This window comes from Phyllobates terribilis, unplaced genomic scaffold (genome assembly GCF_046119375.1).
Source record: "Phyllobates terribilis strain yellow unplaced genomic scaffold, ASM4611937v1 Scaffold_5__5_contigs__length_657084704, whole genome shotgun sequence".
Classification (NCBI taxonomy): Eukaryota; Metazoa; Chordata; class Amphibia; order Anura; family Dendrobatidae; genus Phyllobates; species Phyllobates terribilis.
In genome coordinates this window covers 383099545-383118776 of record NW_027362765.1, presented here as the reverse complement: position 1 = coordinate 383118776, position 19232 = coordinate 383099545, and the positions used below count along the sequence as shown (strand labels likewise).

Genomic DNA, 19232 nt, shown 5'->3' with positions numbered 1-19232 from the left:
CATGTTCAGACAGGCCTGGAAATACAGCCTCCAGGATAGGCAGACAAGAGAACACAGAACGGGACCTGGCACCTTCAGAGTGCAAGCACACACTGAATGAAACACTATGCTCAGGCAGGGATTGATTGGAGCAGCTGAGCTATATACCAGGTGACAGACAGCAATAGGCTGAGGACGCACAAGGGGTGTGACCCACAGCAGGTACAAAAAGCAGGAAGTGATCGGGCGCCGCCCTTAAGCAGCAGAAACAGACACAAACAGACAGCATGGAGGGAAGCCAGAGAGACATTCTGGACTGGAGATCAAGTGCGCGCTCTTGCACAGTGGGAGATGGACCACTATGCAAGGACGCCGCCAGGTATGTTACACCCAGGATGTAAGTAACAGAAAAATTAAACCGCGAAAAAAAAAGTGCCCACCTAGCCTGGCGGGCATTCAAGTGCTTGGCAGCATCCAGATAGATCAGATTCTTATGATCAGTGAAAACCTGAATGGGAAATTTAGCACCTTCCAAGAAATGACGCCAATGTTCAAATGCGAGTTTAATAGCCAGCAATTCCCGATTACCAACATCGTAATTAAGTTCGGTTTCAGAAAATTTTTTTGAAGAAAAGGCACAGGGATGCACTCCATCCTTATTCTCCTGAGACAAAACCGCACCGACCCCCACCGATGAAGCATCAACCTCGACCAAAAAAGGCTTGGTCTCATCAGGCTGCATAAGGATGGGGGCAGAACTGAACCTCTCCTTGAGATACACAAAAGCTTCAATGGCCTCAGTAGTCCACTGGACCGTATTCGCACCTTTCCTGGTGAGATCGGTCAGTGGCTTAACAATTATAGAAAAATTCTTAATGAATTTTCTGTAATAATTGGCGAAACCCAAAAATCTCTATCGATTTCAAACCAATAGGCCTAGGCCATTCCTGCACAGCCTGAACCTTCACCAGGTCCATCTCAAAGCCCTCGCTGGAGATAATATTGCCCAAAAAACTAATTCTCTGTACAGTGAACTCACATTTCTCCAGCTTAGCAAAAAGTGAATTGTCACTTAATAACTGCAATACCTCACGTACGATCTGCCAATGAGACTCCAAATCTGGCGAATAAATCAAAATGTCATCCAAATACACAACCACATTCTTACCAATCAAAGGTCTCAGGATGTCATTAATAAGGTTCTGAAAAAACGCGGGTGCATTGGTAAGACCAAAAGGCATAACCAGATTCTCAAAATGACCTATCGGAGTGTTAAAAGCCGTTTTCCATTCATCACCCTCCTTCATTCGCAACAAATTGTATGCCCCCCGGAGATCAATTTTAGAGAACCACTTGGCTCCCACTAACTGGTTAAACAAGTCAGGAATTAACGGCAGTGGGTAGGAATTGCGTACGGTAATTTTATTAATTTCGCGGAAGTCCAGACATGGACGTAAACCCCCGTCCTTTTTTTTTACAAAAAAAAATCCAACAGCCACAGGTGACTTAGAAGGTCTAATGTGACCAGCAGCCAAGCTCGTCTGTATGTACTCCCCCAAGGCCTTTCTTTCAGGGATAGTCAGATTAAATAAACGACTCTTGGGAAGAGTAGCTCCAGGAACAAACTCAATGGTGCAATCATAGTCCCTATGAGGAGGTAAAATTTGTGACTCCTCCTCAAAAAAAACCTTCCAAAAATCCTGAATAGGTACAGGTAATTCCCCTTTTTCCACAGCCGCAATGCGACCGTAACAACATTTATCATAGCACTTAGGACTCCAAGACTTAATTTCATTAGTAGACCAGTCCAGTAAAGGATTGTGCAGTTTTAACCAAGGCAACCCCAAAATCACTGGAGAAGGAAAATTATTTAATACCGCTAAATCCAAATTCTCATGGTGAAAACCATTAATAGTGAGGGGAAATTCAAAAACCTTGTGAGTAATACATTTCAAAGGAGAGTTATCCACAGCAACCACAGAAATAGGAGATGACAAAGACTTGGATTCCAATTTAAGTTTTTCCAAAAATGCCTTATCAATCACATTAAGTGTTGAACCACAATCCACAAATCCCCAAAATTCAATCAAATCCTCCTGCAATGAGGTACTCCCTGACAGAAATACTCCCTTAGAGTTTAAACAAGCTATACGGGTGTAACTGACCTTTTTTTTTCTTTGTTTAAACGAAGCTCACAGTTCTTAATAAAATGATCAGATTTACCACAATAAAAACACAATCCCTTGGAAAATCTGTGGTCTTTTTCCTGAGAGCGGGGTGACATCGCCCCAATCTCCATCGGTTCCCCGCCATCCGAGCAGACCCTCTGAAGACCAGGAGCTGCCATAGCAGGAGATTTCTCCTCATTAACCCTGGCATGCAGTCTCCTGTCCACACGTATAGCTAATTGTATGGCTGCTTGCAAGGTTCCAGGTGCAGGGAAAGCAATCAGCAGATCCTTAACCCTTTCACTTAGACCAGCAAGAAACAAACATTTTAACGCTGAATCATTCCATTCCACTTCAGAAGACCACCTTCTGAAGTGTGTACAATAATTTTCAACATCACCTGACCCCCGCTTCAAACATCTAAGTTCTGTCACAGCAGATGAGACTCGATCAGGATCGTCATACAACAACCCCATAGCAGAAAAAAAATCCTCCACTGATCTAAAACACGGATCATTAGGTTGGAGAGAAAAGGCCCATCCCTGTGGTTCCTTGCACAAAAGTGTCATGATAAACCCAATGCGCTGTGATTCATTCCCAGAGGACCTGGGTCTTAAACGAAAATATAATAAACAAGCATTTTTAAAGGAAAAAAAATCTTGTGGTTTACCATAAAAAAAATCAGGCAGTCCTACCTTCGGTTCAACAAAATGCGCTCCAGGACAGCTACTCACGTGTTGCTGGAGCTCGGCCACCTCCAGAGACAATCCCTGCAGGCGTTGAGCCAAATCCTGAACTGACACCATGCTGATCACCGGATTTCTTTCCTTAGAGATTATTTTTGTTTTTGGGCTGGACTTACTGTTATGATCTGCTACAAGAACTAAGGAAAGATAGGAAATCTGTCCCTACAATAGGACTAAGCTGATTCCCTACGATGCAGCGGGCAACCTGTTCCTTGTGAACAGACCCGCCTTCGTCCTCGGCTAGTCTGAACGCAGACCTATAGATATAGTGGAGGGATCCCTACAAGAACTAAGGACTGGGATTAAGTTGGACACCTCCTAGCAGAAGTTTTAGCGGAACAAAAGACAAAGAGACAAAAGTACTTAGAGGTCCAAGGACCAAGCAAACTATAGAGAAAGGTACAAAAGCACCTGGCTAGATTAAGAGTCAAGTAACACTGAAGTCCAGCAAAGCCAGAAGGGCGGAGCTGGAATAAATAGGCAGATAGTCATGTGACCACAAAATAGAAAAAAACTAACAGGAGGGTTCTAACAACTACAGGCTGCTGGAAGATGCTGCTCTGCCCTAATAAGTTATATTACAAAACTTCTTGTAATCTCATGTACTACTGAATTATATTCATACCTAATGATAGATACTGTACTTCAAGATTCATTGTAACAGCTTAAAGGGGTTGTGCAGTAAAAATAAGTTATCATCACCTATCTACAGATAACTTATAGATTAGTGGGGGACCGAACGCTGGGACCAGCACCAGTTGGCAAAATGGGGAATTTTTATCCTTGAAAGGCATTTTTATCCCAAAAGGCAAGTTGGATGTCTGAACGCCAGTCAATTCATTCTCTGTGGGGCTGCGGCACACAGCAGCCCAATATACAAGGAATGGAACGACAGTCAAGCATGCACACTGCCACTCCTTTCTAGAGGGAATAAAAGTGCCCTGTTGTTGTTGTGCCAATTGATACAGGTTCCAGTGGTCAGACCCACAATGATAAACAAGGTATTACTGTACTTGTCCTATGGATAAGTGATAACATGTTTTCATTGAACAAACCCTTAAAGTTGCTATAAAGCTTCAGGTCTTTTTTCAGTCTTTCATGTTTAGGTTAACTTTTTTTTTCAGTGTATCACCACATAGAGAACCATAGAAATGAATTATACCAGGAGATCCATTTAAACAAGACAGACAGTTTTTCTGGTAAGTAAATAATTCTGATTATCTGTGGTTGGTTCCTTAAGATGTTTGAGACAACCTCATTGCTGAGTGTACCTAGAAGAACTGATGCTGTTTTTGTGGTAAACGTCAGTCACCAAATATTGATTTTTCTATTGTTCATTCACTTTGTATTTTGTTTATTGATAAAAATAAACTATTAACTGTTCTATTTTGAAAGCAATCTTAATTTGCAGCATTTTTCCACACCTGCCTAAAACTTTTGCAATTTTATTGTTTGTATATATACAGTGGCTTGCAAAAGTATTCACCCCCTTTAGCTTTTTACTTATTTTGTTACTTTATAACCTGTGTGTAAATATTTTTATAATCTGATTTGTGTGTGAATCATCAGCACTAAATAGTTTAAAGTTGGTGAAGTGAAGTTAGCAAAATATAGGCATAAATTAAATTTTATGAGATCAAATAACTAAAAATTGGCATGTGCATATGTATTCAACCCTTTTGCGATGAAGCCCCTAAACATTTCTGGTGCAAGCAATTCCCTTCATAAGTCACATTCTTAGTAGAGATGAGCGTTGTTCTACTCGAACTGTTCGCCAATCTCAAATTCGAGCTGTTTTGGGCGGTGTTCGAGCCGGTCGGCGAACACGAACAATTTGAGAAAAATTCGGCTGTTCGAGGTTATGTTCGATAACTGTTCGTGCACCAAAATCATAACTGGATTTTTTCTCAGTAATGATGAAAATTAATGTTAATACGCAGTTTGAGTGTACAGCGGGGCGGGGGGAGGGGCAGGGGATGGATCTCTGCAGGAACAATGAAGATCTCCATTTTTTTTTCTCTTTCCCGCATTTGCAGTGGGGAGGTGCAATCTGTCAGCCTATCAGCAGCGCACACACGGAGCGAAGTGCTTTTTTTCACACAAGCAAGGGCATGTGTGATTGGCAGTGTATGTCACATGTCCTTGCCCTATAAGACCAAGCCATTTTCCCCGTCGCCACCATTTTCTCACTGCTGCAGCTGCGTGTTAGACGGCACCGCTGTTGCTGTGTGCGCTATACCTTGTTAATTTCAAGCCAATTTTCGCACAAATATACAGATAGCTTGGGAGTAGGGAATAGTTGTGATTGCAGTCCTTTTAAGGACTAGGTTACAGCATTTCCTACGACTTTTATCAAGCAGGTCTGTGCTCTTAAATAGATAGATTGTGGGAGTAAAGACTAATTGTAATTGGAGTCCTTTTCAGGACTAGGTTACATCAGTTCCTATCAGTTTTTGCCAGGCAGGTCTGTGCCAGTGCTGTGCAAGTTTTTTTCACAGCATTTGGCTGAATCTAGCAAAGCTAATCCTTTTTGGCCTATTGCAGAGTGTGTTAGTCAGTGGAGTAGCCTATCTGTGTTGCAAGATATACCACCTGTGTATAGAATACCAATTTTTTTACTGCACCTAGTGAAGTAAAATCTTTTGGGCATAGCATCATTCTATTAGTCCATCTATACTGACCTCCATCAGGTTGCAAATTAAAAATAATTTTTTTCTGCATCTAGCTCTGAAAAAATATTTGGGCTTCTAGCAGTGTGTGGGACTTGGTCTATTAGTTCATCTATACTGACCTCCATCAGGTTGCAAATTAAAAATAATTTTTTTCTTCATTTATCTCTGAAAAAATATTTGGGCTTCTAGCAGCGTGTGGGACTTGTTCTATTAGTCCATCTATACTGACCTCCATCAGGTTGCAAATTAAAAATAATTTTTTTCTGCATCTAGCTCTGAAAAAATATTTGGGCTTCTAGCAGTGTGTGGGACTTGGTCTATTAGTCCATCTATACTGACCTCCATCAGGTTGCAAATTAAAAATAATTGTAACATACCTGGCGGCGTCCTTGCATAGTGGTCCATCTCCCACTGTGCAAGAGCGCGCACTTGATCTCCTGTCCAGAATGTCTCTCTGGCTTCCCTCCATGCTGTCTGTTTGTGTCTGTTTCTGCTGCTTAAGGGCGGCGCCCGATCACTTCCTGCTTTTTGTACCTGCTGTGGGTCACACCTCTTGTGCGTCCTCAGCCTATTGCTGTCTGTCACCTGGTATATAGCTCAGCTGCGCCCATCTATCCCTGCCTGAGCATAGTGTTTCTTTCAGTGTGTGCTTGCACTCTGAAGGTGCCAGGTCCCGTTCTGTGTTCTCTTTTCTGCCTATCCTGGATGCTGTATTTCCAGGCCTGTCTGAACACGCTCCTAGCCTGTTCCTCCTGCCTTCTAGGGGCCGATTACCTAGACCTGTTCCTGTATCTTGTCTGACCTGTCTGAACACGCTCCTAGCCTGTTCCTCCTGCCTTCTAGGGGCCGATTACCTAGACCTGTTCCTGTATCTTGTCTGACCTGTCTGAACACGCTCCTAGCCTGTTCCTCTCGCCTTCTAGGGGCTGATTTCCTAGACCCGCTTCTGTATCTTGTCTGTCCTGTCTGAACACGCTCCTAGCCTGTTCCTCTCGCCTTCTAGGGGCTGATTTCCTAGACCCGCTTCTGTATCTTGTCTGTCCTGTCTGAACACGCTCCTTGCCTGTTCGTTCTGCCTTTCTGGGGGCCGTATTCCCAGACCCGCTCCTGTATCCCGCTGCAGTGTCGGTCTCCTCCGTACACTCAGTTCCAGTCTGAACTCTCTCCTATCCTTTACCTGTTTTGCCTCTATGTCCGTTCCATTCCTTTTTCTGCAGAGTCTGAACTCGTACCTAACTCCTGCTTGTTGTCTCTGTACTCCCGTTTGTGAGTTTGTGGTCCACTCGCTACTTCACTGCAAGTACCCTGTGGGTGTCTGGCTCTGCCTTTCCCTTCCTGTCTGTTCCGTGTGAACAGAGCCCTGTCCCCCCTACTCAGCCTAGCCTGCACTGACTCCTTTGCCCGCTGCTCCGGCAGTCCTGTCCTGCCCTGCTTCTGCCCGCTGCTCCGGCAGTCCTGTCCTGCCCTGCTTCTGCCCGCTGCTCCGGCAGTCCTGTCCTGCCCTGCTTCTGCCCGCTGCTCCGGCAGTCCTGTCCTGCCCTGCTTCTGCCCGCTGCTCCGGCAGTCCTGTCCTGCCCTGCTTCTGCCCGCTGCTCCGGCAGTCCTGTCCTGCCCTGCTTCTGCCCGCTGCTCCGGCAGTCCTGTCCTGCCCTGCTTGTGCTCGCTGCTCCTGCAGCCCTGTCCTGCTCTGTTCTTGCCCACCGCTTCGGGCGTTCCCTCTCTGCTGTGGTTGTCTACCGCATCTGCGGTTCTGTGACCCAGTCTGTACTGGGTCTTAACCTTTCTGTGCTCCAGCCCGTCCTTTCGGCCAGTACCTCCCTGCCTGCATACTCGCCTGTATCCACCCATCTGCATACCTGCCGTGTTTGCTTATATCCACCAGTCTGTGCCAGCCTAACCTGCCTGTTCCTGAGTCCCAGTGTGTACTGGGTCCTATCCCGCCTGTGTTCCTACCTGCTAGTGCCTCCCTGTCTGCACTCTAGCTGTGCTTGCCTGTACCCCTCTACCTGTATTGTTCCTGAGTCCCAGTGTGTACTGGGTCCTATCCCGCCTGTGTTCCTACCTGCTAGTGCCTCCCTGTCTGCACTCTAGCTGCGCTTGCCTTTACCCGCCTGCCTGCATACCAGTCGTGCCTGCCTATACCCTCCAGTCTGTGCGCCAGCCTAACCAGCCTGATCCAGTAATCCCTGTGTGGGTCAACCCCCGTGTCCGGAGTTTGACCTGGAGTAGCACCTGGTCCCTCTGCCCGGTTTCTCCCTGGTGCACTGGCGTCGTATGCCGTCGTGCCATCTTGGTCGGATCGGCCAGATACTTAGTCACGCCCCTCCAGGCACTCTCCGGTTCATGGTCCAGTGGAATCACTACAATCACACGCACACGCCGCTCAGCCCGGGCGTGTGCATAACAGCATGCTCAGGCCATGGTTCCCGTTGAGCCCCACGGCCTTCGCTCTCTGAGAAGTTTTCCAGCGAATACATGCATTAAAATAAATAAATAAAAAATATTTTTTTTTTTCCTTTAGCTGAGTTCCAGGCGAATTACGCACCCGTCCAGATGGATCTATCTGCTCTCGTTCCCGCGGATCCGCTACGTTATTATGGGGATCCTAGACAAAGTCGTGCATTTGTGGAGCAATGCATGCTACACTTCAAGTTCTACCCTCTATGTTTTCCCACCGATCGGGTTAAGGTGGCATTCATTATGTCTTACCTGGCGGGTGATGCCTTGGAATGGATCAACCCCCTATATGAAACACAGGATCCGATCCTCCTGGACCTAATGGCCTTCCTGGTGGCCTTTCTAATGGTCTTCGATGATCCTAACCCGGAGGCTCCTGCTGAAGCTTCACTTCCCAATATCCCGGAGCAGCCCCAATGGGTAATGTGTGTGGGTAGCGCAATAGTCCTCCAGCCCAATGAGACTACTGCCCACCCAGAATCCTCACAGGGTGACTACGCTTTCCGGAATACTTCTCCCAACCTCAAGAGGCAGTCCAGACGTGCTAGACGTAGAGGCAAGCCGTCACGCCAGGGTCTGTCCTCCCTGAGACCTCCTGACACCAACCTTGAAGTCCCTACTGAAGCTTCATCTCCCTGTATCCCGGAGAAGCCCCAACGGGTAATGTGCGTGGGTAGTGCACCAGTTCTCCTGCCCGAAGAGACTTCTGCCCATCCAGACTCCACACAGGAGAACTTCCTGCACCCGGCATCAGATGCTTCACCCACTTTAACCGGTGTGCATGTCCAAGGATGCTCCAAAGCTGTGGTTACCTCAGAGTCTGTGCACCTCTACTACCTGGCGGAGGACCCCCTGTTGCCTCCTGAATCCTCCGGGATACCACTCGATGACAAATGGAGAGAGACTTCTCTACACCCGGTACTCGATACTTTGTCCGCTTCGTCCTGTGAGCCTGACAATGGGTACCCCAAAGTGGTAGTTACCCCCGAGTCTCTACACCCCTCCGACCAGGCGGAGGACCTCCAGTTGTCTCCTGAACCCTTCGGGGTGCTACCTGGTAGCGAAAGGACAGAGACTCTCCTATACTCTGTACCTGATACCTCGCTCGCTTCGTCCAGTGAGTCCAACCTAGTGTACTCCGAAGCAGAGGTTACTCCCGAGTCTCTACACCCCTCCGACCAGGCGGAGGACCTCCAGTTGTCTCCTGAACCCTTCGGGGTGCTACCTGGTAGCGAAAGGACAGAGACTCTCCTATACTCTGTACCTGATACCTCGCTCGCTTCGTCCAGTGAGTCCAACCTAGTGTACTCTGAAGCAGTGGTTACTCCCGAGTCTCTACACTCCTCTGACCAGGCGGAGGACCTCCAGTTGTCTCCAGAACCCTTCGGGGTGCCACCTGGTGGTAAATGGACAGAGACTTTCCTATATCCTGGATCTGATACCTCGCTTGCTTCGTCCAGTGAGTCCGACCTAGTGTACTCTGAAGCAGAGGTTACCCGTGAGTCTCTACACCCCTCTGACCAGGCGGAGGACCGCCAGTTGTCTCCAGAACCCTTCGGGGTGCCACCTGGTGGAGAATGGACATAGACTTTCCTATACTCGGTACCCGATACCTCGCCTGCTTCGTCCAGTGAGTCCGACCTAGTGTACTCTGAAGCAGATGTTTTCTCTGAGCCTCTGCACTCTTCTGACCCGGCGGAGGACCTCCAGTTGTTTCCTGAATCCTCCGGGGTACCACCAGAAAACAAAGAGACAGTGACTTTTCCTCATTATGTACCTGATAACCTGTCTATTTCTTCCTGTGAGCTTGTCAAGATGTACCTTGAAGCAGAGATTACCCCCAAGTCTCTGTCCCCCTCCAACCCGGTGGAGGACTTCCAGTTGTCTCCTGTACCCTCTGGGGTGCCACCTGAAAATATGTGGAGAGAGACTTCCTTGTGTGCTGTTCCTGGTACTCCACCCGTTTCGTCTGTTGCTATGGGTGGCTGGATGGGAGGTAGCATCCTAGCTACCCAGAGGAGACCAGTTTTTCCAGTGGACAGTGGAAGTGATCTCTTCGAAGTGAAGAATTGGCCCTCGAATTCCCTGCGGAAGATTCTGGCAGGCCTGAAGAAGAGGGGGCGTAAGGGGGGGGGTACTGTAACATACCTGGCGGCGTCCTTGCATAGTGGTCCATCTCCCACTGTGCAAGAGCGCGCACTTGATCTCCTGTCCAGAATGTCTCTCTGGCTTCCCTCCATGCTGTCTGTTTGTGTCTGTTTCTGCTGCTTAAGGGCGGCGCCCGATCACTTCCTGCTTTTTGTACCTGCTGTGGGTCACACCTCTTGTGCGTCCTCAGCCTATTGCTGTCTGTCACCTGGTATATAGCTCAGCTGCGCCCATCTATCCCTGCCTGAGCATAGTGTTTCTTTCAGTGTGTGCTTGCACTCTGAAGGTGCCAGGTCCCGTTCTGTGTTCTCTTTTCTGCCTATCCTGGAGGCTGTATTTCCAGGCCTGTCTGAACACGCTCCTAGCCTGTTCCTCCTGCCTTCTATGGGCCGATTACCTAGACCTGTTCCTGTATCTTGTCTGTCCTGTCTGAACACGCTCCTAGCCTGTTCCTCCTGCCTTCTAGGGGCCGATTACCTAGACCTGTTCCTGTATCTTGTCTGACCTGTCTGAACACGCTCCTAGCCTGTTCCTCTCGCCTTCTAGGGGCTGATTTCCTAGACCCGCTTCTGTATCTTGTCTGTCCTGTCTGAACACGCTCCTTGCCTGTTCGTCCTGCCTCTCTGGGGGCCGTATTCCCAGACCCGCTCCTGTATCCCGCTGCAGTGTCGGTCTCCTCCGTACACTCAGTTCCAGTCTGAACTCTCTCCTATCCTTTACCTGTTTTGCCTCTATGTCCGTTCCCTTCCTTTTTCTGCAGAGTCTGAACTCGTACCTAACTCCTGCTTGTTGTCTCTGTACTCCCGTTTGTGAGTTTGTGGTCCACTCGCTACTTCACTGCAAGTACCCTGTGGGTGTCTGGCTCTGCCTTTCCCTTCCTGTCTGTTCCGTGTGAACAGAGCCCTGTCCCCCCTACTCAGCCTAGCCTGCTCTGACTCCTTTGCCCGCTGCTCCGGCAGTCCTGTCCTGCCCTGCTTCTGCCCGCTGCTCCGGCAGTCCTGTCCTGCCCTGCTTCTGCCCGCTGCTCCGGCAGTCCTGTCCTGCCCTGCTTCTGCCCGCTGCTCCGGCAGTCCTGTCCTGCCCTGCTTCTGCCCGCTGCTCCGGCAGTCCTGTCCTGCCCTGCTTCTGCCCGCTGCTCCGGCAGTCCTGTCCTGCCCTGCTTGTGCTCGCTGCTCCTGCAGCCCTGTCCTGCTCTGTTCTTGCCCACCGCTTCGGGCGTTCCCTCTCTGCTGTGGTTGTCTACCGCATCTGCGGTTCTGTGACCCAGTCTGTACTGGGTCTTAACCTTTCTGTGCTCCAGCCCGTCCTTTCGACCAGTACCTCCCTGCCTGCATACTCGCCTGTATCCACCCATCTGCATACCTGCCGTGTTTGCTTATATCCACCAGTCTGTGCCAGCCTAACCTGCCTGTTCCTGAGTCCCAGTGTGTACTGGGTCCTATCCCGCCTGTGTTCCTACCTGCTAGTGCCTCCCTGTCTGCACTCTAGCTGTGCTTGCCTGTACCCCTCTACCTGTATTGTTCCTGAGTCCCAGTGTGTACTGGGTCCTATCCCGCCTGTGTTCCTACCTGCTAGTGCCTCCCTGTCTGCACTCTAGCTGCGCTTGCCTTTACCCGCCTGCCTGCATACCAGTCGTGCCTGCCTATACCCTCCAGTCTGTGCGCCAGCCTAACCAGCCTGATCCAGTAATCCCTGTGTGGGTCAACCCCCGTGTCCGGAGTTTGACCTGGAGTAGCACCTGGTCCCTCTGCCCGGTTTCTCCCTGGTGCACTGGCGTCGTATGCCGTCGTGCCATCTTGGTCGGATCGGCCAGATACTTAGTCACGCCCCTCCAGGCACTCTCCGGTTCATGGTCCAGTGGAATCACTACAATCACACGCACACGCCGCTCAGCCCGGGCGTGTGCATAACAATAATTTTTTTCTGCATCTTGCTCTGAAAAAATATTTGGGCTTCTAGCAGTGTGTGGGACTTGGTCTATTAGTCCATCTATACTGACCTCCATCAGGTTGCAAATTGAATAAAAAAATTTTCTGCATCTAGCTCTGAAAAAATATTTGGGCTTCTAGCGGTGTGTGGGACTTGGTCTATTAGTCCATCTATACTGACCTCCATCAGGATGCAAATTAAAAATAATTTTTTTCTGCATCTAGCTCTGAAAAAATATTTGGGCTTCTAGCAGTGTGTGGGACTTGGTCTATTAGTCCATCTATACTGACCTCCATCAGGTTGCAAATTAAAAATAATTTTTTTCTTCATTTAGCTCTGAAAAAATATTTGGGCTTCTAGCAGTGTGTGGGACTTGTTCTATTAGTCCTTCTATACTGACCTCCAGCAGGTTGCAAATTGAATATAATTTTTTTCTGCATCTAGCTCTGAAAAAATATTTGGGCTTCTAGCGGTGTGTGGGACTTGGTCTATTAGTCCATCTATACTGACCTCCATCAGGTTGCAAATTAAAAATAATTTTTTTCTGCATCTAGCTCTGAAAAAATATTTGGGCTTCTAGCAGTGTGTGGGACTTGGTCTATTAGTCCATCTATACTGACCTCCATCAGGTTGCAAATTAAAAATAATTTTTTTCTTCATTTATCTCTGAAAAAATATTTGGGCTTCTAGCAGCGTGTGGGACTTGTTCTATTAGTCCATCTATACTGACCTCCATCAGGTTGCAAATTAAAAATAATTTTTTTCTGCATCTAGCTCTGAAAAAATATTTGGGCTTCTAGCAGTGTGTGGGACTTGGTCTATTAGTCCATCTATACTGACCTCCATCAGGTTGCAAATTAAAAATAATTTTTTTCTTGATTTATCTCTGAAAAAATATTTGGGCTTCTAGCAGCGTGTGGGACTTGTTCTATTAGTCCATCTATACTGACCTCCATCAGGTTGCAAATTAAAAATAATTTTTTTCTGCATCTAGCTCTGAAAAAATATTTGGGCTTCTAGCAGTGTGTGGGACTTGGTCTATTAGTCCATCTATACTGACCTCCATCAGGTTGCAAATTAAAAATAATTTTTTTCTTCATTTAGCTCTGAAAAAATATTTGGGCTTCTAGCAGTGTGTGGGACTTGTTCTATTAGTCCTTCTATACTGACCTCCAGCAGGTTGCAAATTGAATATAATTTTTTTCTGCATCTAGCTCTGAAAAAATATTTGGGCTTCTAGCGGTGTGTGGGACTTGGTCTATTAGTCCATCTATACTGACCTCCATCAGGTTGCAAATTAAAAATAATTTTTTTCTGCATCTAGCTCTGAAAAAATATTTGGGCTTCTAGCAGTGTGTGGGACTTGGTCTATTAGTCCATCTATACTGACCTCCATCAGGTTGCAAATTGAATAAAAAAATTTTCTGCATCTAGCTCTGAAAAAATATTTGGGCTTCTAGCGGTGTGTGGGACTTGGTCTATTAGTCCATCTATACTGACCTCCATCAGGTTGCAAATTTAAAATAATTTTTTTCTGTATCAACCCAGCCAATAGTTTTGGCCTAATACCACAGTTTGGCCACTCAGCTCTGCTCGGTTACCATCCATTGTTTTTTTGTGCAAACAACTCCAGAGTTGTGAATTAGTTAACCACCAAAATGAGTGGAAAAAGGCCTGCTGCTGGTGGAAAGGGGAATAGGCGTGTTGGGAAGGGGAAAAAAGGTTGTGTCCGTGGGGTAGGTGCAGAAGAAAGACCATCTTCCAGCCAAACTAAAATGTCTACTTCTTTTAGCGGACAATGTGATAAGATCCCTTTCTTACGGCCACGCCAATCGCTACAAATTCCAGATGAGGCACAAAAACAGCAGGTGCTTCAACGGATATCAAGTGCTCCTTTAAGTGGGCTCTCCTCCACATCAACTTCAACATCACAAATACTCCAGTCCTCAAAGGTGTCACCCAAATCGCACTTGCTTCCTCACAGCTCCCAAATCTCCAGCTGCCCGTCTGAGTATGAGGTAGAACAGATGGTTGAGTCTGCAGAGCTGTTTACTCATACTATAGCCTGGGAATCAGAGGTCGACTCCAGCGCTTCTGTGAATCCAGACGAGGAAATGATCTGCACTGATGCCCAGAATCTTTATGAGTCGGATCCAGGACCAGACGCAGAAGGTTCTGACCATAATGTAGACCCTCATTCCCAAACTGTAACTCCTGTTGGTGGAGACAATGAGGAAGACGATGATAAGACTCAAATACCTGATTGGAGCGACAACTTTAGTTTTTTGTCAGGGCAGGAACAGGTTGGCTCTGAGGACGACGGGTGTGATAACGCACAGGGTGATGATGATGAGGTCGGAGATCCCACTTACTGTCAACCCACAGTCAGCCAAGAGATGAGGTCAGCAGAGGAGGTGGAGGAAGATGCTAGTGACGACGAGGTCAGGTTGCGCCTTCCTGGACAGAGACGTAGTACTGGAAGCACGTCAACAACTGCATCCTCAAACACAACTCTGCCTCTCACCACAAGTCGTGGTGGCTCTTCAGGTCGCATGGGTGCTAAGCCTTGCATAGCCTGGGCATTTTTTCAGATCGATAAAGATGACCCAACTCGTGTTATCTGTAACATTTGTCAGCAAAAGCTAAGTAGAGGCCAAAAAATACATAGTTTGAGTACTTCATGCATGAACCGGCACATGGACATGAAGCATAAGTTGCAGTGGGAAGCTCAGTGTGCTACAATGCGGCCTAGCCGGACGGGCCAACCACCGTCTGCCATATCTTGTGCATCCGCGGCCTCTTCATCCTCTGTGACTGGGGGGACAGCAGTCACACCTGTTTTGGGGCGCAGACCTGCCACCTCTTTACCCGCAACAGCCAGCGTGATTGGCAGGTCATCATTTTCTTTGGAGGTGGTAACACCAGCTGGTCTTGAGCGCTGTCCGACATCGATAGCACCACCTTTGGATCAAGGCAACCTAACATGTCCGCCTGCATCTTCCTCACAGACCGGCAGTTTGCCGGGGACACCCTTATCAACCCCGTCTAAGCACAATAGCCAGCCCTCGGTCCCTCAGATGTGGACAAGTAAAAGACCATTTCCTCCTAGCCATGAGAAAGCTAAGAGGTTGAATTTCACCATCTGCAAGCTCTTGGCTACAGAAATGCTGCCTTTCCGCCTGGTGGACACAGAGGATTTTCGAGACCTTATGTCCGTCGCAGTGCCCCAGTACCAGATGCCCAGTCGGCACTACTTCTCAAAGAAAGGTGTGCCTGCGCTCCACCAGCATGTCGCACACAACATCACCGCTTCTTTGAGAAACTCTGTGTGTGACAGGGTGCATTTCACCACAGACACTTGGACGAGTAGGCATGGACAGGGGCGTTACATGTCGCTGACTGGGCACTGGGTAACTATGGTGACAGCAGGACAAGGGGCTGCTGTCCAAGTCTTGCCGTCCCCACGAGTTGTGCGTCAATCCTCTTTATGTCAAAGTTCCTCCACTGCTTCTGCCTCCTCAACCTCCTCTCGGTCTTCCACCTGCACCCAAAGCCTGTCTGGTCATGCCACAAGCTTTCTAACTGCGCAGAAGGGATCCTGCACACCTCCTTACTATGCTGGCAGTAGGGCTCAATGTCATCAGGCGGTTTTTACATTGAAATGTCTGGGAAATGTGAGTCACACAGCTGAGGAGTTGTGGTCAGCTCTGGAGAACCAATTTCATGAATGGTTGTCTCCACTGGACCTGAAACCATGGAAGGCCGTGTGCGACAATGCTGCAAACCTGGGTGCGGCCCTTCGCCGGGGCAATGTCACACACGTGCCTTGTATGGCTCACGTGTTGAACCTGGTTGTCCAGCAATTTTTAGCCCACTATCCCAGACTAGATGGCCTTCTGCAGAGGGCACGGTCGCTGTGTGCTCACTTCCGCCGTTCGCATCCCGCAGCTCAGCGACTTACATCTCTACAGAAGTCGTTGGGCCTGCCACTTCACCGGCTAAAATGCGATGTGCCTACCCGGTGGAATTCAACTCTACACATGTTGCAGCGACTGTGGCAGCACCGACAAGCCCTGGTGCAATACGTTCTGACGTATAGCCTGGGCCAACGAGATTCAGAGGTGGGGCAAATCACGCTGGAGGAGTGGTCTCAGATCAGGGACCTATGCACCCTTCTGCACAGTTTTGAAATGGCGACGAAGATGTTTAGTGCTGACGATGCCATTATCAGCATGACTATTCCGGTGATTTACATGCTGGAGCACATGTTAAACAGAATTCGGAGTCAGGTGGTGGCACAAGAGGAGGTGGAGGAAGTAGAGGAGGAGGAGTTGTATGCGGAAGGGCTAACATCTGCAAGGTCCAGACGGTCGGCAGCACCAAGGCGGCAGGCATGTGAGGGTGGGGGAGATGATTTTACCAGGGCGCATGGTAGTAGCCAAACTAGTGAGGAAGGTGCAGGAGCCCAGGAAGAAGTGGAGGACGAACTGATGGAAGACTCATCAGATGAGTGAGACCTTGATCACATTTCTGTTGTGCGAGGTTGGGGGGAGAGGACAGAGGAAGGAAGCATGATTGTTACCTCGCCACCAACACAACAGGGACTTGGTGCTCCTGGATGCGCAACACACATGAGTGCCTTCTTGCTGCACTACCTGCAACATGACCCTCGAATTGTGAGAATTAGAAATAATCCTGACTACTGGGTTGCCACACTGTTAGATCCCCGGTACAAAAGTAAATTTGCAGAAATTATTCCTGCCATAGAAAGGGATGCACGCATGCAGGAGTATCAGCAGAGACTGTTGCAGAATCTTACATGTGCTTTTCCACAAAATACCAGTGGTGCACATAGTGAATCTCACAGTTCCAACTTGCCAACCGTGGGACCGTCAAGTGTTCAGCACTCAAACCGTAACAGAACCACAGTATCTGCTGGTAACATCAATTTTGCGGAATCATTTCACCACTTTTTTAGCCCATCCTTTGCAAGGCCACAGGAGACAAGAAGTCTGACACATAGTCAACGCCTAGAGACGATGGTACAGGAGTATCTCCAAGTAAACATTGAAGCCACGACTGTGTCACTGGACCCTTGCTCTTTTTGGGCTTCCAATCTGGATAAATGGCCGGAGCTAGCCACTTACGCCTTGGAGATCTTGTCATGCCCCGCAGCCAGCGTTCTGTCTGAACGTGTGTTCAGCGCTGCTGGTGGTGTGCTGACAGATAAGCGCACGCGGCTCTCCACTGATAATGTAGACAGACTCACGTTCATAAAGATGAACAAATCATGGATCCGAAACGACTTTTCTACCCCTGTGTCATCCTGGGGAGAGTAAAAGCTTGATGATTGGTTAAAATCACCCTACCAACCGTTTTAAGCTTTCAAATTACTAATCATGTTTATCTGTATCTTGACTGGAAAATAATTTGGGCTTTGTAGCAGTGTGCAGCACTGATCCTATTAGGCCATCTATAATAAGCTTCACCAGATTTAAAATTTAAAAATAATTTTTAGCTGCATCTAGCCCGGAAAATAATTTTGGGGCTCCGAGATGCGCAAGACACATAAGTGCCTTCTTGCTGCACTACCTGCAGCATGACCCTCATATTGTCAGAATTCGAAGTAATCATGACTACTGGGTTGCCACACTCTTAGATCCCCCAAACTTTTCGATCAACCTTTTCATTTTAATAAAGACCAAAAAAATGGTCATTTTTGAAATTATAAGCATTAGCAGGTTGTTAGAAACTGAAATCAAACAGTTTTCAACTCAAAACTTTATTCTAGGTGATGTTACATTTTCACATAGGACCCCTTGTTCGAAAGGAGCTTATGAACTCTCTCGTCCATTGAATTTGTCAGGTTTTGGATGGTTTCTGCTTCAATTGTTTTGCATGAGGACAGAATACCCTCCCAGAGCTGTTGCTTAGATGTGAACTGCCTCCCGCCATCATAGACACTCCTTTTAATGATGCTCCAAAGGTTCTGAATGGGGTAGAGGTCAGGGGAGCATGGGGGTCACACCATAAGTTTGTCCCCTTTTATGCCCATATCAGCCAGAGATGCAGATGTTTTATGTGCAGCATGAGATGGTGCATTATCATGCAGAAAAATGATCTTGCTGTGAAATACACGGTTCTTCTTCTTGAACCATGGCAGGAAGTGCTGTTTGAGAAAATCCACATACATTATGGAGTTCATCATTAGCGCCTTCAGGGATCCTAAAGGGGCCGACAATCTCTCTCCCCATGATTCCAGCCCAAAACATTACTCCACCTCCTCCTTGTTGGCGCTGTAGCCGTGTTTGCGTGGGGTGTCCATCAACCAGCCATCCTCTACTCCATTCATCTGGACCATCGAGCGCTGCACGGCACTCATCCGTGAACAAAACAGTTTTGAAATCAGTCTTCATGTAATGTTTGGCCCACTGGAGCCGTTTCTGCTTGTGTGAAGTGGATAGAGGAGGTCGACAGGATGGCGTATGCACAGCTGCAAACCTCTGAAGGACCCTGCATCTTGTTGTTCGGGGGACGTTGGAGGCACAAGCAGCTTCAAAAACTTGTCTGCTGCTATGACAAGGCTTTTTTGCCGCTGCTCTTTCAACCTGACGTAATTGCCTGTAGGAAAGAGTCCTCAATTTGCCCTTATCAGCACGCACACGTGTGTACTGTGAATCAGCTACATACTTCTTGATTGCCAAGACACTTCATCCTGATCATCGCACAATGTTGATTGTAGTCATGCCTTGACCTAAACACTCCACAATTTGTTGCTTCTCAGCAGCCGACACATCCTTTTTCTTTCCCATTTTGGCAGAAAATGTAGGCTGCTTAATAATGTGAGAGAGCCTTCTTAAGTAGTCTTGCCTTTCATTGGACACACCTGCCAAACTAATTAGCACAGGTGTCTGCAATTGCTTACAGTGATATAAAGAGCCCTGACACACATTACCATCAATGAGTTTAACTGACAAACAAACAAATTCTTCCCTTATCACTCCTAAACACTTTTTGCATAATAATTTGGAACGCGGTGTACATGTGCTTTTCCACAAAACACCAGTGGTTCACGTAGTGAATCTTACAGTTCTAACTTGCCAACCGTGGTCTGTATGGAATTGTTCAATAAA

At 47.7% G+C, this 19232-nt stretch overlaps 1 protein-coding gene across 3 annotated transcripts in view; it reads left to right on the top strand.

Moving 5' to 3' along the window:
• Positions 1 to 19232, top strand: part of LOC141271204 (killer cell lectin-like receptor subfamily B member 1C) — a 180298-nt gene that overhangs the window by 101137 nt on the left and 59929 nt on the right. For all 3 annotated transcript variants that reach the window (XM_073681319.1, XM_073681318.1, XM_073681317.1), the window contains one exon: positions 4018 to 4092. In XM_073681319.1, coding sequence (XP_073537420.1) covers positions 4018 to 4092 — 75 coding nt within the window. The remainder of the gene's footprint in view (positions 1 to 4017; positions 4093 to 19232) is intronic.